This window comes from Nicotiana tabacum, chromosome 3, assembly GCF_000715075.1.
Source record: "Nicotiana tabacum cultivar K326 chromosome 3, ASM71507v2, whole genome shotgun sequence".
Taxonomy (NCBI): domain Eukaryota; kingdom Viridiplantae; phylum Streptophyta; class Magnoliopsida; order Solanales; family Solanaceae; genus Nicotiana; species Nicotiana tabacum.
In genome coordinates, this window is record NC_134082.1 from 48,815,806 (window position 1) to 48,836,099 (window position 20,294).

The following is a 20,294-nucleotide window of genomic DNA, read 5'->3' on the forward strand; positions in this document are numbered from 1 at the left end:
CGTTTCTTGATATCTCAATGATTATTCAGTTAGTTACCGAAATGCAAAGGGCTTCAAATACTTGATCAATGGGTGTTATCATATATTTTTTTTTTATCAGCATTGGTGGAATCTTAGTAAATTGGTATATTATATATATTAAAGATGAATTCTCACACATCTTTTTTTTATTGGGAATTTGCATTTCTTGTCTATCAGCGGGAACGGTGGCAGAAGCCTATTCTTCGGCGTTTGCAGGTCAAGTTTTAATTTCTGTATTTGTAGTCCAAATATAAGTAATTGCATTGGTGTTACGCGCAGTACATATATGGTTCGTCAAGCAATTGTCTTTGCCTTCCATAATCTCATCAGTTTGTTCTGTAGAAAAAATGCAGGGATAAGGTTCTCCTCCCCGAAATTTCTCTGATGGTTTTATCATTTGAATTTTAATCTTCGGACTGACTCATCAGGAAAAAAAGAGAGATATCCTGATATATTAGCCTTTTAAAGTCAAAGATTCCATTTTTGAATTTATGTTGATAAATGACCGCCACCCTTTCTACTGATGGTTTTTAAATATCTCTTCAGCCTTATATAGTATTGTGATTCGGTGGTCATATAATGATAATGAGACTTCTTGGGTCATGTCTTAGGTTGGTAAATCTGGTGACATAAGATTATGGGCTTATTTCTTCATATACAATCCAGCAAATTGCTCACTGTGCTCGTTGTTCATTTTTCATTGTGATCTCCTGTTTTTCCCATTTCAACTGAAAGTATTGTTCAAATGATTGCTGACATATTCTCAATCAATCACACGTTTTTGCATCTGTTTCCCCATTTGATCAATATTTTCGTGTAACAAATCTCACATGAAATATTGCTGCATCCTCACTCCTAATTGCACCAACTTTCTTTAACATGTGATTGGTTATATCATTCCTAATGAAAAGATTTCACATTCCTTTTCTTTATTTCGTTTTGGTGGATTTTCATATATGCACCTTCGTCAGAGAATAATGGTATTTAAAGTCGGTGTTCCATTTTGTGACTCCATCAGTTACAAGTGATTACATTCTGACTGCCTTTTCAACCTTCATTCGTGCAGCCTCCTCCACCTGTTAGTGATACCAATCCATATAATGTATTTAGGCCAAGGGAGAAGGCTCACAGGCTTCACACAAGGAGGGTATGTGACTCTGGTTACTTTAACCTAATCTTCTTGTTAAAATTATCGCCCTTGATGATTTGTTATGATGTATTTTATTTTCTTCCCTTTTTCTGTCATAGATGCAAAGGAGGGAAAACAATGTGCAGTCATTTGAAAAGCTTCGCCAGGTGAGCGTGGAGTTACAGATGGAGTTCTTAATTCGTTTCTTCTGTGTTCTGACAACTAGAAACAAAAAACAAACAATTGCCAAACAGGGCTTTCATTTGTGGTTGTTTTATCGTGTCCTTGCCCCTTATTGGCCCAGGCCACTCTGTTATGACGATCTTGCTCAGCATCTTTCTTAGTCTGCTGGCAACCCGTATTATAAACATTTTGCACAACCAGCTGACCTTTCTTTTATCACCCTCATTTCCTTCATTCTACACTTTTAGTAGTTGTAGACAATAAATTTGCGTTGAGAAAATAAAATCAAGACCAAAGGTATCGCAACAATTGTAGTATTTGATTTCGAATATTTGAGTGTACAATCTCTATGAATCCTCTGATTCTTCCTTCCAATAGTAAATAAATTCAAGGGCCTTTGAGCTTGATCTTGAATCTATATTTGTTTCCACGAACGATGATCTTGTTCTTGAGCTTGAGCTTGAGCTTGACTGCTTGAACTTGATCTTGATTCGTTCTTCGTTCTTGAGCTTGAACTTGAACTTGATTGCTTGAAGCTTGAAACTTGTAGAGAAATTTGCGGCGTTTGATCCACGAGCTCTTTTTTTTTTCTTGTTATAACTTCTGATCCCTTTTCTGGGTTATGAAGACCCCTATTTATAGTTGTGGGAGGGAAGAGTTGTGATAAGAACAAACTCTTTCCGACCAATCAAATTGAAGTGTGACATGGCCGCATTTGATTGGCCAGAACATGTCACTTGCACACGTCGTGCAATTTCATTGGCCTTTCAGTGTGACTGGGCATGCCTTGTCATTTTGACACGTGGCATGATCCTATTGGCTCTTCCGCTTGACTTGGTCCGTCACGTCATTTGACACGTGGCACCAAACTGGGTCTCTAGAAAGATGACATCTTGGGCTTAATGAAGTGGGCTCATCACTTTAACCCAATTTAAATGGGCTAACCCAATGGATTAAATAAATAGCCCAATGGATTAAGACTTATTTATTTAATCCATATTTATTGAACTTATATAATTAGGTCAATTATATTAGCCCATAATATTTATTTGGACCAATATATCTTGAATTTAAAATATAATCCAAATTACTTATTGAATTTAAATTCAATAAATTTTGTATGCCTACAAATGCCCCCCTCAGTGGGACATTCAATAAATCAAACGGTTCCTAATTTCGACCAAACAATAGTTTGATTCACAAATGACGATCTTTTGCTAGGTGACACTCCTCATAACCGCCCATTGTACCTGGTTGGCTATATGCGCGATGAAAAGGTAAATCGAATTTTGGTTGATGGAGGATCCTCAGTGAACATTTTGCCAATCCACACTGTGAAAGAACTTGGTATTCCCATGAACGAACTCTCAGAAAGTCGTGTGATGATCCAAGGATTCAACCAAGGGGGGCAAAGAGCCATAGGCGCGATCAGGCTGGAAATCACCATTGAAAATATGCAATCAAGTGCATGGCTACATGTGATCGATGCAAAGACTTCATACAACATCTTGCTTGGAAGGACTTGGATACATGAGAACAAAGTGGTTCCATCTACCTACCATCAATGTTTGAAATATTATGAGGGTGAAGTCGAGAAGAAGATAGTTGCTGATGATGAGTCATTCACCGAAGCTGAGTCACACTTCGCCGATGCAAAGTTCTACTTGAAGAACCGCATTGTGAAGGAGCTAAAATTTGATGGTGGCATGAAAAGCAAGAATGACGAGCCCATAACTAAAAGAGCTGAGGTGACTATTGGTAAAGCCAAAGCTGTTACTGAGGAGGTACACGCCAATGTGAATAAATCTCATAAAGAGGGGTATTGCGTCTTATGGAAAGAAAGTAAGTCTCGCGCTCCAATATGTCCCTAAAAGGAAGAAAGACGAGGGCGAATCATATAATCTCCAAACCAAGACGCTACGGGAGTTAACTCTTCCGGTAAAACGAATTGAGGCAGTAAAGTTGTCCTCAACGCCGCTTGCAGGATTTGTAGCCCAAAATCGTTTGCAGAATATGGCACTCCCTACAAAGCAAATAGATGAAGGTTTTGATCCTAACGCTTACAAGCTATTTGAAAAAGCTGGATACAATCCCAATGAGTCATCAAAGTTAGGGAAGCTCCCATCAGAAGCTGCAACGAGGAAACCACGTGAAGGTCTGGGATACAAGCAACCGTCACCAGTGCGCATCTCAATAAGAAGGGCGAGTAGCAATTATATCAGTGTAGAAGACGAATCTGCCGCTTCTAACAAGCCTTCTGTCTTTGATCGGCTTGGAAAATCAACTGTGAGAACTTCCATATTTGAGAGATTGGGTCCATTAAAGAAGGGGAATAAGTTCCAGAGAAATTATTGAAATACAAGAATACCCGTTTCACCCAAAATTCACAAGATCTCTAAAGATTTCCAAAGTTTGGTTCCTTCTAGAATGAAGCGACAAACAAAAGTCATGGTTTCGTGTGATGAAGTATTGAAGGTGAAGCCATACACTGTGGTCTACACTAAAGAACGTAATGAAGACGAAGAAAGTGTGGGTTCTTCGTATCATGTTACTACACAAGGCGAGCATGGTGTTTTATCTCTAATGAAGGATGACGAGAAAGTGGACGATGTTTCACCATGTTATCACATATCTTTCAACGATGGGGACCCTCAAGAAGATGAAGACGCAAATGATGCTCCTCCAGAACTTGAAGAAGGGGTGAAGGCAACGATTGATGCCTTAAAAGAAGTTAACCTTGGCACTGATGAAGAACCAAGACCCACCTACCTAAGTGCTTTACTAGAAGTTGATGAAGAAAGCACTTATATTGAGTTACTCAAGGAGTTCAGGGACGTCTTCGCTTGGAGTTACAAAGAGATGCCTAGCTTGGACCCGAAAGTAGCAGTCCATCACCTTGCAGTCAAAAATTGTGCTCGCCCTGTTAAACAAGCTCAAAGACGTTTTAGGCCAGACTTGATTCCCTTGATTGAACTGAAGTTACCAAACTCATCGAAGCTGGCTTTATTCACGAAGTTAAATACCCAACATGGGTTTCAAGTATTGTCCCTGTAAGGAAGAAGAATTGCCAGATTCGAGTATGCGTTGACTTTAGAGATCTCAACAATGCATGTCCGAAAGATGAATTTCCGCTTCCTATTCCAGAGCTGATGATCGATGCTACTACTGGTTACGAGGCAATGTTTTTCATGGACGGTTCGTCGGGCTATAACCAAATACGCATGGCACCAAAAGATGAAGAGCTTACTGCATTCCGTACCCAAAAGGGTATTTATTGCTACAAGGTAATGCCTTTTGGCTTGAAGAACATTGGTGCTACTTACCAAAGGGCTATGCAGAATATTTTCGACGATCTTCTCCACAAGAATGTCGAATGCTATGCTGATGACTTGGTGGTGAAATCAAGAGAGAAGGGCGACCACATGAAAGACTTGAGGATGGTATTTGATTTCTCCGGAGGTACCAACTTAGGATGAATCCATTGAAATGTGCCTTTGGAGTTACTTCTGGAAAGTTCCTTGGTTTCATTGTCCGACATCGAGGGATCGAAATTGATCAAGCCAAAGTGAATGCCATTTTGAAAATGCCTGAGCCTCGAGATATCCATGAATTGAAAAGTTTGCAAGGAAAGCTAGCATACCTTAGAAGATTCATATCAAACCTGGTTGGGAGGTGCCAACCATTTAGTTGCCTCATGAAGAAAGGCATTCCTTTCAAGTGGGACCAAGCTTGTAGCAATGCCTTCGAAAGTATCAAAACCTACTTGATGAAGCCTCCAGTTTTAGCAGCTCCTATACTTAGAAAGCCATTGATACTATACATTGCGGCTGAAAGCCATTGATACTATACATTGCAGCGCAGGAAAGGTCTGTTGGAGCACTGTTGGCCCAAGAAAATAGTGAGGGCAAAGAAAACTCTCTTTACTACTTGAGCAGGATGATGACACCAAACGAGTTGAATTATTCGCCAATTGAGAAGTTGTGTTTGGCGCTAGTCTTCTCAATTCAAAAATTGAAGCACTACTTTCAAGCTCATGTTGTCCGTCTTGTTTCTAAAGCAAATCCGATCAAGTTCGTGATGTCAAAACCTGTCCTTAGTGATCGACTAGCGAGATAGTACCTCCAATTTCAACAATTTGAGATTTTGTACATCCCTCAAAAGGCTGTAAAAGGACAAGCATTGGCAGACTTCTTGGCAGATCATCCGATACCTGATGGATGGGAGCTAATTGATGAACTACCTAATGAGGACGCAATGGTCGTTGAAGTTCAACCTCCATGGAAGAAGTACTTTGATGGTGCTGCGCATCGTGGGGGAGCTGGGGCTGGCGTAGTATTTGTCACTCCCCAAGGTAAAGTCTTGCCCAACTCCTTCACCTTGACACAACTCTGTTCCAATAATGTTGCTGAGTATCAAACATTAATACTTGGGCTTGAAATGGCTGTTGATATGAAGCAATTGCAATTGCAAGTCTTTGGTGACTCTCAGTTAGTGGTCAATCAGCTTTTAGGTAGTTACGAGGTCAAGAAGCCTAAACTACGCCCATATCATGATTACGCTAAAAAGTTAATGGGATGGCTCGGTGATATGACTATTCAGCATGTGCAAAGGAAAGAAAATAAGAAGGCGGATGCTTTAGCTGCCCTAGCTTCATCTTTAACCCTGCCTGATCAAGTGCAAGTTACTGTCTGCCAAAAATGGGTAGTACCGCTGCCAAATGAGGCTGAAGGTGAAGAAAATGAACTCAAGCATCTTGTTGATGTTTCTGAAGTCGAGAAAGAAGAATGGAGACAATCCATTATCGACTACTTGTGCTGTGGGATACTTTCAGAAAATCCGCAGAGAAAAACTGAAATCCGTCGTCGTGCACCTCGCTTCCTTTACTACAAAGATACCCTATACAGAAGATCAGTCGAGGGAGTACTCTTGCGATGCTAGGGGAAGATGAAGCACTCCAAGCTTTGAAAGAAACGCATTCTGGGGTATGTGGGTCACACCAGTCTGGACCAAAGCTCCACTTCCATATAAAAAGAATGGGATACTATTGGCCAACGATGGTAAAAGATTGCTTGGACTATGCTTGAAGACGCAAGGCTTGTCAATTCCATGCGAATTTTATTCATCAACCTCCTGAAGTGTTGCACCCGACTGTTGCATCCTGGCCGTTTGACGCTTGGGGATTGGATGTTGTTGGATCACTACCAAAGTCCTCTGGTGGGCACCTATACATTCTGGCTGCAACCGATTACTTCTCAAAATGGGCTGAAGCTGTTACTCTCAAGGAGGTAAAGAAGGAAAATATTGTAAATTTCATCTGAGTAAACATTATTTATCGCTTTGGCATTCCTCGCTGCATAATAACGGATAATGGAAAGCCATTCGATAATAGGTTGATGAACAAGATTTATGATCTCTTCGGCTTCAAGCAACGTAACTTTTCGATGTACAATGCTGCCGCCAATGGTCTAGCTGAGGCATTCAACAAAACTCTATGCAACTTGCTAAAGAAAGTCGTCTCCAAATCCAAATGAGATTGGAATGACCGTATGGAAGAAAATCTATGGGCATATAGGACGACTCACCGCACGCCAACACAAGCGACTCCTTATTCATTGGTTTATGGAGTCGAAGCCGTCTTGCCACTTGAGCGTCAAATACCTTCATTACGACTGGCTATTCAAGAAGGGATCACTGATGAAGAAAATGCTCGACTTCGATTAGCAGAGTTGGAGGCTCTTGATGAGAAGAGGTTGGGAGCTCAACAGAGTCTTGAATGTTATCAAGCTCGATTGTCTCGCGCCTTCAATAAAAGAGTTCGCCCGAGATCCTTTCAAGTAGGAGATCAAGTCCTTGCCGTACGAAGACCCATAATTACTTCCCATAAACCTGTAGGGAAGTTCACTTCAAAATGGGATGGGCCATATGTCGTACTCAAGTGGGGCTTACAAGCTGGTTGAAGCCGATGGCATGAGAATCGGCCCTATCAATAGCAAGTTTTTGAAGAAGTATTATCCTTGAAGTTACAACGCTCCTTGACACATGAGCCTAAACTGCATGTTACTAAACTCCTGGCCCACATGAGTCTAAACTGTGTACGACCCCCTATAAAAAAAAAAGTTCGCTAGGTTGAAAACTTTGAAAGAGGCGACCTAGGCAAAAGTTAGGACGTAAAAAATTAAAAAAAAAAAAGTCCGCTAGATTGAAAACTTCGAAAGAGGCGGCCTAGGCAAAAGTTAGGACATAAAAAAAATCACCCAGTCTGAACTACGGTATGACTTGATCCTCTTCGCCGAGGTACGTAGGCAGCTTAGAGTTTCATTCTAAGTTCAGTTGCATAAGTCCAAAAGATACATATTGCCCCAATTGTTGTTCGAATGAAGTATGAAGGAATGTAAGATCAAGCTGAAATGCCATCCTCCCGTTGAACTTTGATCTTATTTGATTTAAAGGGGGAAACCCTCCATGGTAAATTGATTTCTTCAATGGGCCGATTTTAGGAGGATGTCAAGTATTTGTATTGAAGTCCAGGGATTCTTATGTCTTCAGGTTCTCCAAACCTTAAGTTTGTTGGTCTCCAAGTCCACCCTCTGCCTTTCAAAAAAAGAGGAAGTGAAGAGAGGCGTCAAAAGGAAACACAAGTATAAGGAAAAGATTGCTTGGTACAACGTTTCAAATTCGGTGAGACTTGAACCCAAGATATTTGTGAGAATATAGCTCTTAAATTTCGATTGACGGCAAGTAAGACATCTTCCGATCTTGAGGCTTCTATACCAAGATATGAATTTTTTGGTGAGACTGCGCAAATCTGGAATTGATAGCGTGGTGCAAGATAATTTCAAGATATTATCTGGGACGATTCTGAAGTTGTTTGATTGAGAATTTTGGATATGTTCTAAGTCTTGAAGTCTAGTTTTCTTGAAATCAAACGGTTTGCAATTTCGATATTTCTACACCGAGATATGAATTTTTTGGTGAGACTGCACAAATCTGGAATTGATAGCGTGGTGCAATATAAAGTTGATTTCAAAATATTATCTGGGACGATTCTGAAGTTGTTTGATTGAGAATTTTGGATATGTTCTAGTTCTTGAAGTCTAGTTTTCTTGAAATCAAACGGTTTGCAATTTTGATATTTCTACACCGAGATATGAATTTATTTTTTGGTTAGACTGCTCAAATCTGAAATTTTCAACACGGTGAAATCTAAAGTTGGTTTCAAAATATTATCCAGCGCGATTCTAAAGGTTTTTGATTCTAAGTATTGGATATATTTTAGATATTAAAGTCATCAAACGGTTCATTATTTGGACTCTCCTACGACAAGATATGAATCTTTTGTTACAAGCGCGTAAAGCTGGAAATTATGCGACTAAGATAAAAGTCGGACAATGTAAAGCAAAAGAGAAGCTGAAATATTTAAGCCCTCGAAGTCTCCAAGTTGAAGTTTTCAAGTCCGTCGGTATTCAAGTTAAAGTCCCCAAGTTGAAATCTTCAATTCCGTCGGTCTTCAAGTTGAAGTCTTCAAATTCGCCGATCTTCAAGTTGAATTATTTAGGCCCTCCAAGTCTCAAAGTTGAAGTCTTTAAGTTCGTCGGTCTTCAAGTTTCAATCTTCAAATTCGCCGATCTTAAAGTTGAATTGTTTAAGCCCTCCGAATCTTTGAGTTGAAGTCTGCAAAGTCCGCCAAATCTTCAAAGTTCTCCAATTGTTCAAGTCGATGTCGTCTTCAAGTTGAAGCTTTATAACTTTTCAATCTTAAGGTGGACATATAAATCCCTTTGCACCTTAAGTTGGCCTCTTCGTGAGTTTGTCCTTAAAAGGAACTATAACTTTTCAATCTTAAGGTGGACATATGAGTCCCTTTGCACCTTAAGTTGGCCTCGCCGATAGTCGGGTTGCTTTGAGAGTAATCTCTCCGATAGTTGGGCCACATTGAGAGTAATTTCTCTGATAGTCATGCCATTTTGAGAGTAATCTCTCCGATAGTCGAGCCACATTGAGAGTAATCTCTCCGATAATCGGGCCATTTGAGAGTAATCTCTCCGATAGTCGAGCCACATTGAGAGTAATCTCTCCGATAGTCGGGTCGGGATGGGTACTCATCCCTTCACACGCTAAGACCGCTTTCTTCATGCGTGGATCATCTTGTTGAACAAAAACATATCTTTCTCGCTTGACCTACAAAAAGAAAAAAAAGACAACGAAACAAGAAAAGCACAAGAAAAGAAGAAAAAGAAATTACCTCAAATACTAGCACTTTCCGATCGTTAAAGAAACGAACTCAAGAGCAGCTTGAAGATGCCGATAGCTGATTGATACTCAAAATATATGAGAATATGGGGTTTATATAGATTCTTCAAAGTGGCTGTGGGAAAATAAATGCCGATGTGGGATGGTTGTAATCGAACTCCAAAAAGAATTCATATTGTAAGAATCATTCTCCTATTTGGGCAAGGTTACTGTGAGGCTGTGATTTATTTATGCCATGCCAAGCAAAGCTATCAAAGCTATTATACTGCCAATGGGATTCTAGCCATCCCATTTTGAAGTGAACTTCCCTACAGGGGAAGTAATTACGGGTCTTTGTACGGCAAGGACTTGATCTCCTACTTGAAAGGATCTCGGGCGAACTCTTTTATTGAAGGCGCGAGACAATCGAGCTTGATAACATTCAAGACTCTGTTGAGCTCCCAACCTCTTCTCATCAAGAGCCTCCAACTCTGCTAATCGAAGTCGAGCATTTTCTTCATCAGTGATCCCTTCTTGAATAGCCAGTCGTAATGAAGGTATTTGACGCTCAAGTGGCAAGACGGCTTCGACTCCATAAACCAATGAATAAGGAGTCGCTTGTGTTGGCGTGCGGTGAGTCGTCCTATATGCCCATAGATTTTCTTCCATACGGTCATTCCAATCTCATTTGGATTTGGAGACGACTTTCTTTAGCAAGTTGCATAGAGTTTTGTTGAATGCCTCAGCTAGACCATTGGCGGCAACATTGTACATCGAAAAGTTATGTTGCTTGAAGCCGAAGAGATCATAAATCTTGTTCATCAACCTATTATCGAATGGCTTTCCATTATCCGTTATTATGTAGCGAGGAATGCCAAAGCGATAAATAATGTTTACTCGGATGAAATTTACAATATTTTCCTTCTTTACTTCCTTGAGAGTAACAGCTTCAGCCCATTTTGAGAAGTAGTCGGTTGAAGCCAGAATGTATAGGTGCCCACCAGAGGACTTTGGTAGTGGTCCAACAACATCCAATCCCCAAGCGTCAAACGGCCAGGATGCAACAGTCGGGTGCAACACTTTAGGAGGTTGATGAATAAAATTCGCATGGAATTTACAAGCCTTGTGTCTTCGAGCATAGTCCAAGCAATCTTTTACCATCGTTGGCCAATAGTATCCCATTCTTTTTATAAGTGGAGCTTTGGTCCAGACTGGTGTGACCCACATACCCCAGAATGCGCTTCTTGCAAAGCTTGGAGTGCTTCATCTTCCCCTAAGCATCGCAAGAGTACTCCCTCGAATGATCTTCTGTATAGGTATCTTTGTAGTCAAGGAAGCGAGGTGCACGACGACGGATTTCAGTTCTTCTCTGCGGATTTTCTGAAAGTATCCCATAGCACAAGTAATCGATAGTGGATTGTCTCCATTCTTCTTTCTCGACTTCAGAAATAGCAACAAAATGCTTGAGTTCATTTTCTTCCCCTTCAGCCTCATTTGGCAACGGTACTACCCATTTTTGGCAGATAGTAACTTGCGCTTGATCAGGCAGGGTTAAAGATGAAGCTAAGGCAGCTAAAGCATTCGCCTTCTTATTTTCTTTCCTTTGCACATGCTGAATAGTCATATCACCGAGCCATCCCATTAACTTTTTAGCGTAATCATGATATGGGTGTAGTTTAGGCTTCTTGACCTCGTAACTACCTAAAATTTGATTGACCACTAATTGAGAGTCACCAAAGACTTGCAATTGCAATTGCTTCATATCAACAACCATTTCAAGCCTAAGTATTAATGTTTGATACTCAGCAACATTGTTGGAACAGAGTTGTGTCAAGGTGAAGGAGTAGGGCAAGACTTCACCTTGGGGAGTGACAAATACTATGCCAGCCCTAGCTCCCCCACGATGCGCAACACCATCAAAGTACATCTTCCATGGAGGTTGAACTTCAACGACCATTGCGTCCTCATTAGGTAGTTCATCAATTAGTTCCCAGTCATCAGGTATCGGATGATCTGCCAAGAAGTCTGCCAATGCTTGTCCTTTTACAGCCTTTTGAGGGATGTACAAAATCTCAAATTGTTGAAATTGGAGGTACTATCTCGCTAGTCGATCACTAAGGAAAGGTTTTGATATCACGAACTTGATCGGATTTGCTTTAGAAACAAGACGGACAACATGAGCTTGAAAGTAGTGCTTCAACTTTTGAATTGAGAAGACTAGCGCCAAACACAACTTCTCAATTGGCGAATAATTCAACTCGTTTGGTGTCATCATCTTGCTCAAGTAGTAAAGAGAGTTTTCTTTCCCCTCATTATTTTCTTGGGCCAACAGTGCTCCAACAGACCTTTCCTGCGCCGCAATGTATAGTATCAATGGCTTTCTAAGTATAGGAGCTGCTAAAACTGGAGGCTTCATCAAGTAGGTTTTGATACTTTCGAAGGCATTGCTACAAGCTTGGTCCCACTCGAAAGGAACGCCTTTCTTCATGAGGCGACTAAACGGTTGGCACCTCCCAGCCATGTTTGATATGAATCTTCAAAGGTATGCTAGTTTTCCTTATAGACTTTTCAATTCATGGATATCTCGAGGCTCAGGCATTTTCAAAATGGCATCCACTTTGGCTTGATCAATTTCGATCCCTCGATGTCGGACAATGAAACCAAGGAACTTTCCAAAAGCAACTCCAAAGGCACATTTCAATGGATTCATCCTAAGTTGGTATCTCCGGAGCAATTCAAATACCATCCTCAAGTCTTTCATGTGATTGCCCTTCTCTCTTGATTTCACCACCAAGTCATCAACATAGCATTCGACATTCTTATGGAGTAGATCATCGAAAATATTCTGCATAGCCCTTTGGTAAGTAGCCCAACGTTCTTCAAGCCAAAAGGCATTACCTTGTAGCAATAAATACCCTTTGGGGTACGGAATGCAGTAAGCTCTTCATCCTTTGGTGCCATGTGTATTTGGTTATAGCCTGATGAACCGTCCATAAATGACATTGTCTCGTACCCAGTAGTAGCATCGATCATCAGTTCTAGAATGGGAAGCGGGAACTCATCTTTCGGACACGCATTGTTAAGATCCCTAAAGTCAATGCACACTCGAATCTGGCCATTTTTCTTCCTTACAAGGACAATACTTGAAATCCATGTTGGGTACTTAACTTCACGAATAAAGCCAGCTTCGATGAGTTTGTTAACTTCTGTTTCAATCAAGGGAACCAAGTCCGGCCTAAAACGCCTTTGAGCTTGTTTAACAGGACGAGCACCATTTTTGACTGCAAGGTGATGGACTGCTACTTTCGGGTCCAAGCTAGGCATCTCTTTGTAACTCCAAGCAAATACATCCCTGAACTCTTTGAGTAATTCAATATAAGTGCTCTCTTCGTCAGCTTTAAGTAAAGCACTTAGGTAGGTGGGTCTTGGTTCTTTATCGGTGCCAAGGTTAACTTCTCTTAAGGCATCAACTGTCGTCTTCACTCCTTCAAGTTCAGGTGGAGCATCTTTCGCATCTTCATCTTCTTGAGGGTCCCCATCATTGAAGGATATGTGATAACACGACGAAACATCCTCCAATTCCGCATTATCTTCCATCGAAAATGGAATGCCATTCTTGATTTGTCCAGTAACATGATACGGAGAACCTACACTTTCTTCGTCTTCATCACGTTCCTTAGTATAGACCACAGTATATGGCTTTACCTTCAGTACTTCTTTACATGAAACCACAAGTTTTGTTTGCCGCCTCATTCTAGAAGGAACCAAACTTTGGAAATCCTTAGAGATCTCCTGGATTTTGGGTGAAGCGGGTGTTCTTATGCTTTGAAAATTTCTCCGGAACTTGTTCCCCTTCTTTAGTGGACCCAATCTTTCAAACACCGAGGTCCTCACAGGTGATTTTCCAAGTCGATCAAGGACAAAAGGCTTGTTAGAAGCGGTTGATTCATCTTCTACAGTGATATCGTTGTTGCTCGCCCTTCTTATTGAGATGCGCACTGCTGACGGTTGCTTGTATCCCAAACCTTCACGTGGTTGCCTCGTTGCAGCTTCCGATGGGAGCTTCCCTAACTTTGACGGGTCATTGGGATTGTATCCAGCTTTTGCAAATAGCTTGTAAGCGTTAGGGTCAAAACCTTCATCTGTTCGCTTTGTAGGGAGTGCCATATTCTGCAAACGATTTTGGGCTACAAACCTTGCAAGTGGCATTGAGGACGACTTTACTGCCTCAATTCGTTTGACTGGAAGAGTTAACTCCTTTAGCATGTTGGCTTGGCGATTAGATGATTCACTTTCATCTTTCTTCCTTTTAGGGATATATTGGAGTGCCGGACTTACTTTCTTGCCACAAGACGTAACATTCCCTCTATAAGACATATTCGTGTTGGGTTGTACCTCTTTACTAGCAGCTTTGGCTTCACCAGTAGTCACCTCTTCTATTTTAGTTGAGGGCTCTTTATTCTTGCTTTTCATGCCATCATCAGCTTTCAGCTCCTTCACAATGCGGTTCTTCAAGTAGAACTTTGCATCGGCAAAGTGTGACTCAGCCTCGGTGAATGGCTTATCATCAGCAACTACCGTCTTCTCGACTTCACCCTCGTAGTATTTTAAACATTGATGGTAGGTAGATGGAACTACTTTATTCTCATGTACCCAAGGCCTCCCAAGCAAAACATTGTATGAAGTCCTCGCGTCGATCACATGCAGCCATGCACTTGATTGCATATCTTCAATAGTGATTCCCAGCCTGATCGTGCCTATGGCTCTTTCCCCCCTTGGTTGAATCCTTGGATCATCACACGACTTTCTGAGAGTTCGTTCATGGGAATACCAAGTTCTTTCACAGTGTGGATTGGCAAAATGTTCACTGAGGATCCTCCATCAACCAAAATCCGATTTACCCTTTCATCGCGCATATAGCCAACCAGGTATAATGGGCGGTTATGAGGAGTGTCACCTAGCAAAAGATCGTCATTTGTGAACGTGACCTTTTCCTCACAAGCATTAACTTCTTGAGGAGTGGACTCGATGGGCTTTTCTGAAGATGGTGCCAACTGTAGGTCATCACTCTTTTCTTCCCCTTTGTCAGCATGGCAACAAGAGGCATCAATGCCCTCATGGGAAATCTTCGTGCGGAACCAACTTGGTAAAAGCTCCTCCAAGGTCACTGGATTTCGTGGCTTTTGAGAATGGTGCATCTTCACTTTTGCTTTCTTCAAATGCCTAACTGGATTCTTTTTCGTTGGTCTTTTTACCATCATCTTCCTTGTTGGTTGTTCTATTGATTCTTTTCGTGGGCTCCTTTTGTGGTGCCTACGACGAGTCACTAATGTCCAACCTTCATCATCATCGGGTTGATTGACTTCAGCTCTGTCGCTCTCCAGTAATTCTTCATCTTTACTTTCTTTAAAACCACATAAGTCGTCCGGACTGAATGAGCCAAAGGTGATAGAGACTTGGTTTGCACTTGCTTTCTCATCTTCAAGCACAATCTTCTTTTCGCGAGCCAAATCCATGACTTTATCCTTGAAGACAAAGCACTTCTCCAGAGGGTGGCTTATAAGTCGGTGATATTTGCAGTAGTTTGGGTCATTTGTTTTCCCAGCTTCATTTGGTCGCTTCATCTCCGGAAGCTCAATGAGATTTAACTCAAGGAGTTCTTCGAAAATGGCTGGCACATCAGAATCCAGGAATGGGTACTCTTTTTCCTACATTTCTTTTAGAGTCAACTTTCCACTTGGCTTGTCTTGAAAAGAAGTGGATTTCATACTCTGCTTCTTGCTCACCTTCGTCGTGAACTTCATAAGAGACGTATTGACATTCATAGCTTCTTTGCTTTCAGACTTGGGTACGAACTTGTCCCACTTCCTGACTTCTTGCTTGTCATTCGCATTGCGAGGTTCATAGATGGGTAGCCTTTCGTTTCCAGCGGAGGCCATGCTCAATTCCATGTCGTGGGCACGAGTTGCAAGTTCTTCAAATGTGCTAGGCTTGATACCTTGCAAGATGTAGCGCAATCCCCAATGCATGCCTTGGATGCACATCTCTATGCCTGAAGCTTCACTAAGCCTGTCTTTGCAGTTGAGGCTTGCATTCCTCCAACAATTGATAAAGTCGATAACTAGTTCCCCTTTTCGTTGACGAGTATTTGTAAGCTCTATCATACTCACCGTGCGTCTTGTGCTATAAAAGCGATTGAGGAATTCTTGCTCTCGTTGATCCCAGCTGTCGATAGATCCAGCCTCGAGGTCCGGGTACCAGTCAAAAGCATTTCGTTTTAGCGAGCGGACAAACTGCTTGATGAGGTAATCTCCATAAGTCCCAGCATTGTTGCACGTCTCCACGAAGTGCGCAACATGTTGCTTTGGGTTACCTTTACCATCAAACTGTTGAAACTTCGGAGGTTGATAGCCAGCAGGCATCTTCAACATATCGACCCTTGCAGTGTACGACTTTGCATATGTAAGGGAGGATTTGGCAGCAACTTCATATTCGTTCTTAATGGTTCCTTCGATGAACTCCTTCAGTTGTTCGATTGGAATCATTCCTTCAGATGAGACAGGGATAGCCTTAGTGGATGCTGCTTGTCTTGGGGGAGAGTCACTCTCTAGAACTTCTGGGAGCTTGCCGGGTGCATGGGTAGATTTTTCTTCCATCAAGATTCCCACCCTGTCTGTTAGCTTGTCAATTTTAGCCTCTTGATTTTGCATGCATTTTGTCAAGCCAGCGATTGCTTCCGTCAGGTTTGCCAACTACTCCTCCATAGATGAAGAGTTTGTCACCATGGCTTGCATGATTGTCGTGGATGACGGAGAGTAGCATGGATTTTCACACAGATTGATCCTTGATTGGCTCACGCTATGTGGTGTAAGTGGGGTGGATCCATCGCTTGAAGCATCATCATCTTCCTTCACAGCAGAGTGCTTGGAGCCGGAGAGGTCAAGCAGAGTAAGAGTTTTCTTGATCTTTTGAGCAACATCGCTTCCTCCTTCAGATGCGTTTGTGGAAGATCTTGCTCCTTTTGAGGATGAAGATCCGAAAACAGGGGTTGATGCAGACGACACTTGGGGTGCTTGTTGTCCTAAAGAGCTTGCTTTGCTCCTCGTAACTGGTTCGAAGCTTCCAAAGGTGACATCGAGGATGCTTTCCACATCAGCATAGAACCTGGAGTTAGCAGCCTTGGTGGATGTTGATCTGGAGTTGATTTTCTTCGAAGCCATTTCAATGTTCTTGAACTTTGGTGATTGAAAGGTTGAGATGAGAGGTAGAGATTGTCCCACTGGGCGTGCCAGAATTTGTAGACAATAAATTTGGGTCGAGAAAATAAAATCAAGACCAAAAGTATCGCAATAATCGTAGTATTTGATTTCGAATATTTGAGTGTACAATCTCTATGAATCCTCTGATTCTTCCTTCCAATAGTAAATAAATTCAAGGGTCTTTGAGCTTGATCTTGAATCTATATTTGTTTCCACGAACGATGATCTTGTTCTTGAGTTTGAGCTTGACTGCTTGAACTTGATCTTGATTCGTTCTTGAGCTTGAACTTGAACTTGATTGCTTGAAGCTTGAAACTTGTAGAGAAATTTGCGGCGTTTGATCCACGAGCTCTTTTTTTTTTCTTGTTATAACTTCTGGTCCCTTTTCTGGGTTATGAAGACCCCTATTTATAGTTGTGGGAGGGAAGAGTTGTGATAAGAACAAACTCTTTCCAACCAATCAAATTGAAGTGTGACATGACCGCATTTGATTGGCCAGAACATGTCACTTGCACACGTGGCGCGATTTCATTGGTCTTTTAGTGTGATTGGGTATGCCTTGTCATTTTGACACGTGGCATGATCCTATTGGCTCTTCCGCTTGACTTGGTCCGCCACGTCATTTGACACGTGGCACCAAACTGGGCCTCTAGAAAGATGACATCTTGGGCTTAATGAAGTGCTCATCACTTTAACCCAATTTAAATGGGCTAGCCCAATGGATTAAGACTTATTTATTTAATCCATATTTATTGGACTTATATAATTAGGTCAATTATATTAGCCCATAATATTTATTTGGACCAATATATCTTGAATTTAAAATATAATCCAAATTATTTATTGAATTTAAATTCAATAAATTTTGTTTGCCTACAGTAGTATCATCCATTCCATCTTCAACTTCTGCATGATTTGAACATGGTATTGCAACACCAAGCCAGATAATCACGTTTTTTGTGTTTCAACCTCCCTGTTTTCAGTAATGGATTTGAACATCTTTTTAAGATGGTGAGATTTTAAGTTGCACATTGTAGGTCATTCTTGCCTATGTTCTTGGTGCCCTCATTTGGCGTCATTGCTTATTTGATATAAATTCTCTCAAAAATGATTTTCTCGTGATATAAAAATAACGAACTAGGAAACAAAAGCTGTTGCCCTACATGATTTCCTCTAGCACGCCTCCCATATACTTGGTAAGAGGGATAAACTGCATCGCGTGCATGGGCTCTGCTGTTTACAGATGAACAGATATCGTTTCTCATCCAGGGGTCTGCTGTCTACAGATGAACAGATATTGTGTCAACTTCTTTTTCAAATTGAATTGTAATGTAAAGAATCTTACATGACTCAAAATTCTGCAGGTCAGGCGCAACCTTGACCAATCAAAGACCATTCTTGAGGCTCTCATTAAGGTTTGTCTTTCTTAGCTTATTGCAACGTTAGACTTACAAAAGAACAATTGCAATGTGAAGATATGGAGAGCATGTTCTTTTGTCATTGTAAGCTGGTTACCACAAAATGAAGAAATTACAGTCCTATAGAAAGTCAATCTATCTGATCGCCCAATCAGCGTTTTCAACTCCTTTCATGTGATTATATGCAGAGAGAGGAGAAGAAACGAGAGGTTGTGGAGAGTGAGGTTAGTCTTCAGAGACTTCAAATGAAACACAAGGTATGTGGAGTATGGTATTATCTTCTTAAACCTTTGCAACTTTTACGCTAGTGATACCTACTTGCAGATGTGATATTGCTATTTGACAATCCATAATTTAATTACTTTTGTCGCGTCACAACAGTAGACAACATTTTATGAAGTGTGCCTGCTCTCTGTTTAATAATCATTGATTTCTGAGTTATATGAAATTGAGAGTTTATTAGATTATATGTGCTGCTATGGATTAACCCAGTACTGGAGAAGAACATTTCAGTAATCCATTAAAAGTTTGTACTACCAATAGGCTGGAAATAAACCATTTTGGATAGGTTAAAGTGGAGTAACTCTTTATGGAAGTAGTATCGTTAATGATGGGGTAGATCGTTCTTAGCTAACTGCCCTTTTGTCAACTGCCATATTACCATGGCCTCTTCAATTCAATGTCTTTTAGCACCATAACTGCTTCTCCGCTCTTCATGGTATAAGTTCTCTGAAGTCATTTATGTGGAATGTGGTTTGATTCTGAATTGATAGTAAGACTTTTCGGTTTTCAGAATGAAATTGAACTTTTTGAGGACACGTTGACTCTGCCTGGATTTCCTTCCTTCCCAAGTAAGGAGGTTGGTTCAAGTGAGGAGGAATACATTGACTCGGATGACGCCGCTATTAGCCGCCCACATGCTCAGACTGCTGTCTCACCCCATCTTCTCTTCTCTGACTCAAAGCCGGTAATGGCTTCTGCTGGAAGCATGAGGCGCGGGCAAGGGTTAAAAAGGCGATATGTCCCATATGGAGGGCTCCACAAATTGGTGCGTCCCTACTCTTTAGTAAATTTATTCCTTTTTTACTCTCTCCTCTATAGTCATCCATATGTTTGTATATGATTTACACGTATTCCTTTTCACATAAGCACAACACAACATAGAAGATAATGCAGTTGTAGTACTAAACTAATTATCAGACTTCGCTCTTATGGGTTTGATGTAGGATCCAAATGAGCCACTTCTCCTGTTCACTAGACCTCTTGATCCAGAGAAAATGGTAGCTGCAGGTATTTTACCTCCAGATTCGTCAATGGGAAATGGTCTGGCTGCACGCACATTTAACTCTCGTGGAAGGATTGGCCGAGGTGGCAGAATAGTGTTTGATAGATGGAGCCCACTTATGCATACTCCAATTGATTGTGGTGATGCTTTATATGTACCACCAAAGGGCCGGCATTCTGCTCATCCCTGATGTAATCAACCCTTCCCAGGCTTCATTTGTCCGTCCAGGCTAAGTTTGTATGCCTGCGGTAACCGTAAGGGGGACGCTCAAGACATGAGGGAGATGACTCCGTGGGTGATTGTCCAAGGGTTGAGCCTGCTGCAGGATATATTCTTGTCATTGTTTCTTTTCTTAGTTAAAGAATGGAAAGCATCCGCCCCGCTTGTAGATTTTTGTCCAAGAGGATAGGTAAACAGAAAGCTTTTTTCTCTACTCCTGCAGTCTCCTACTTAGATAATGCATGCTTCTACTGTAAATAAAAATGAAATGATGAATGTAACCGGGGTTGGTCTTACATTGTAAAAAGAATCATTGCCTTTATCTTCTCATTTTTTGTTTCACTTTATGATTCGACCTTGTATAGTTAGGCGTGGCCAGTGTTGAAAATTGAAATCTGTCTTCATGGTGCAGCTGAGACAAATCAAATTATCTTGTGATTATTTGTCTGTAATTTTTTGACACAATTTAACAAAAGTGGTAAAACAGTCTAGTAAGTCACGATATTCTCTTACATTAGAAAATGTTTCCTATTAGACGTACCCTCACACAA

At 41.1% G+C, this 20,294-nt stretch overlaps 1 protein-coding gene across 2 annotated transcripts in view; it reads left to right on the forward strand.

The window, feature by feature from the left end:
• The window catches only part of LOC107763977 (uncharacterized), a 33,184-nt gene extending 13,116 nt beyond the window's left edge, over nt 1-20,068 (forward strand). For both annotated transcript variants that reach the window (XM_075249405.1, XM_075249406.1), the window contains exons 7-13: nt 199-237; nt 1,088-1,168; nt 1,270-1,317; nt 18,186-18,236; nt 18,428-18,496; nt 19,033-19,287; nt 19,466-20,068. In XM_075249405.1, the coding sequence (XP_075105506.1) occupies nt 199-237; nt 1,088-1,168; nt 1,270-1,317; nt 18,186-18,236; nt 18,428-18,496; nt 19,033-19,287; nt 19,466-19,714 (792 nt within the window). In that variant the 3' untranslated portion in view covers nt 19,715-20,068. The remainder of the gene's footprint in view (nt 1-198; nt 238-1,087; nt 1,169-1,269; nt 1,318-18,185; nt 18,237-18,427; nt 18,497-19,032; nt 19,288-19,465) is intronic.
• Nucleotides 20,069-20,294: the final 226 nt, after the last annotated feature.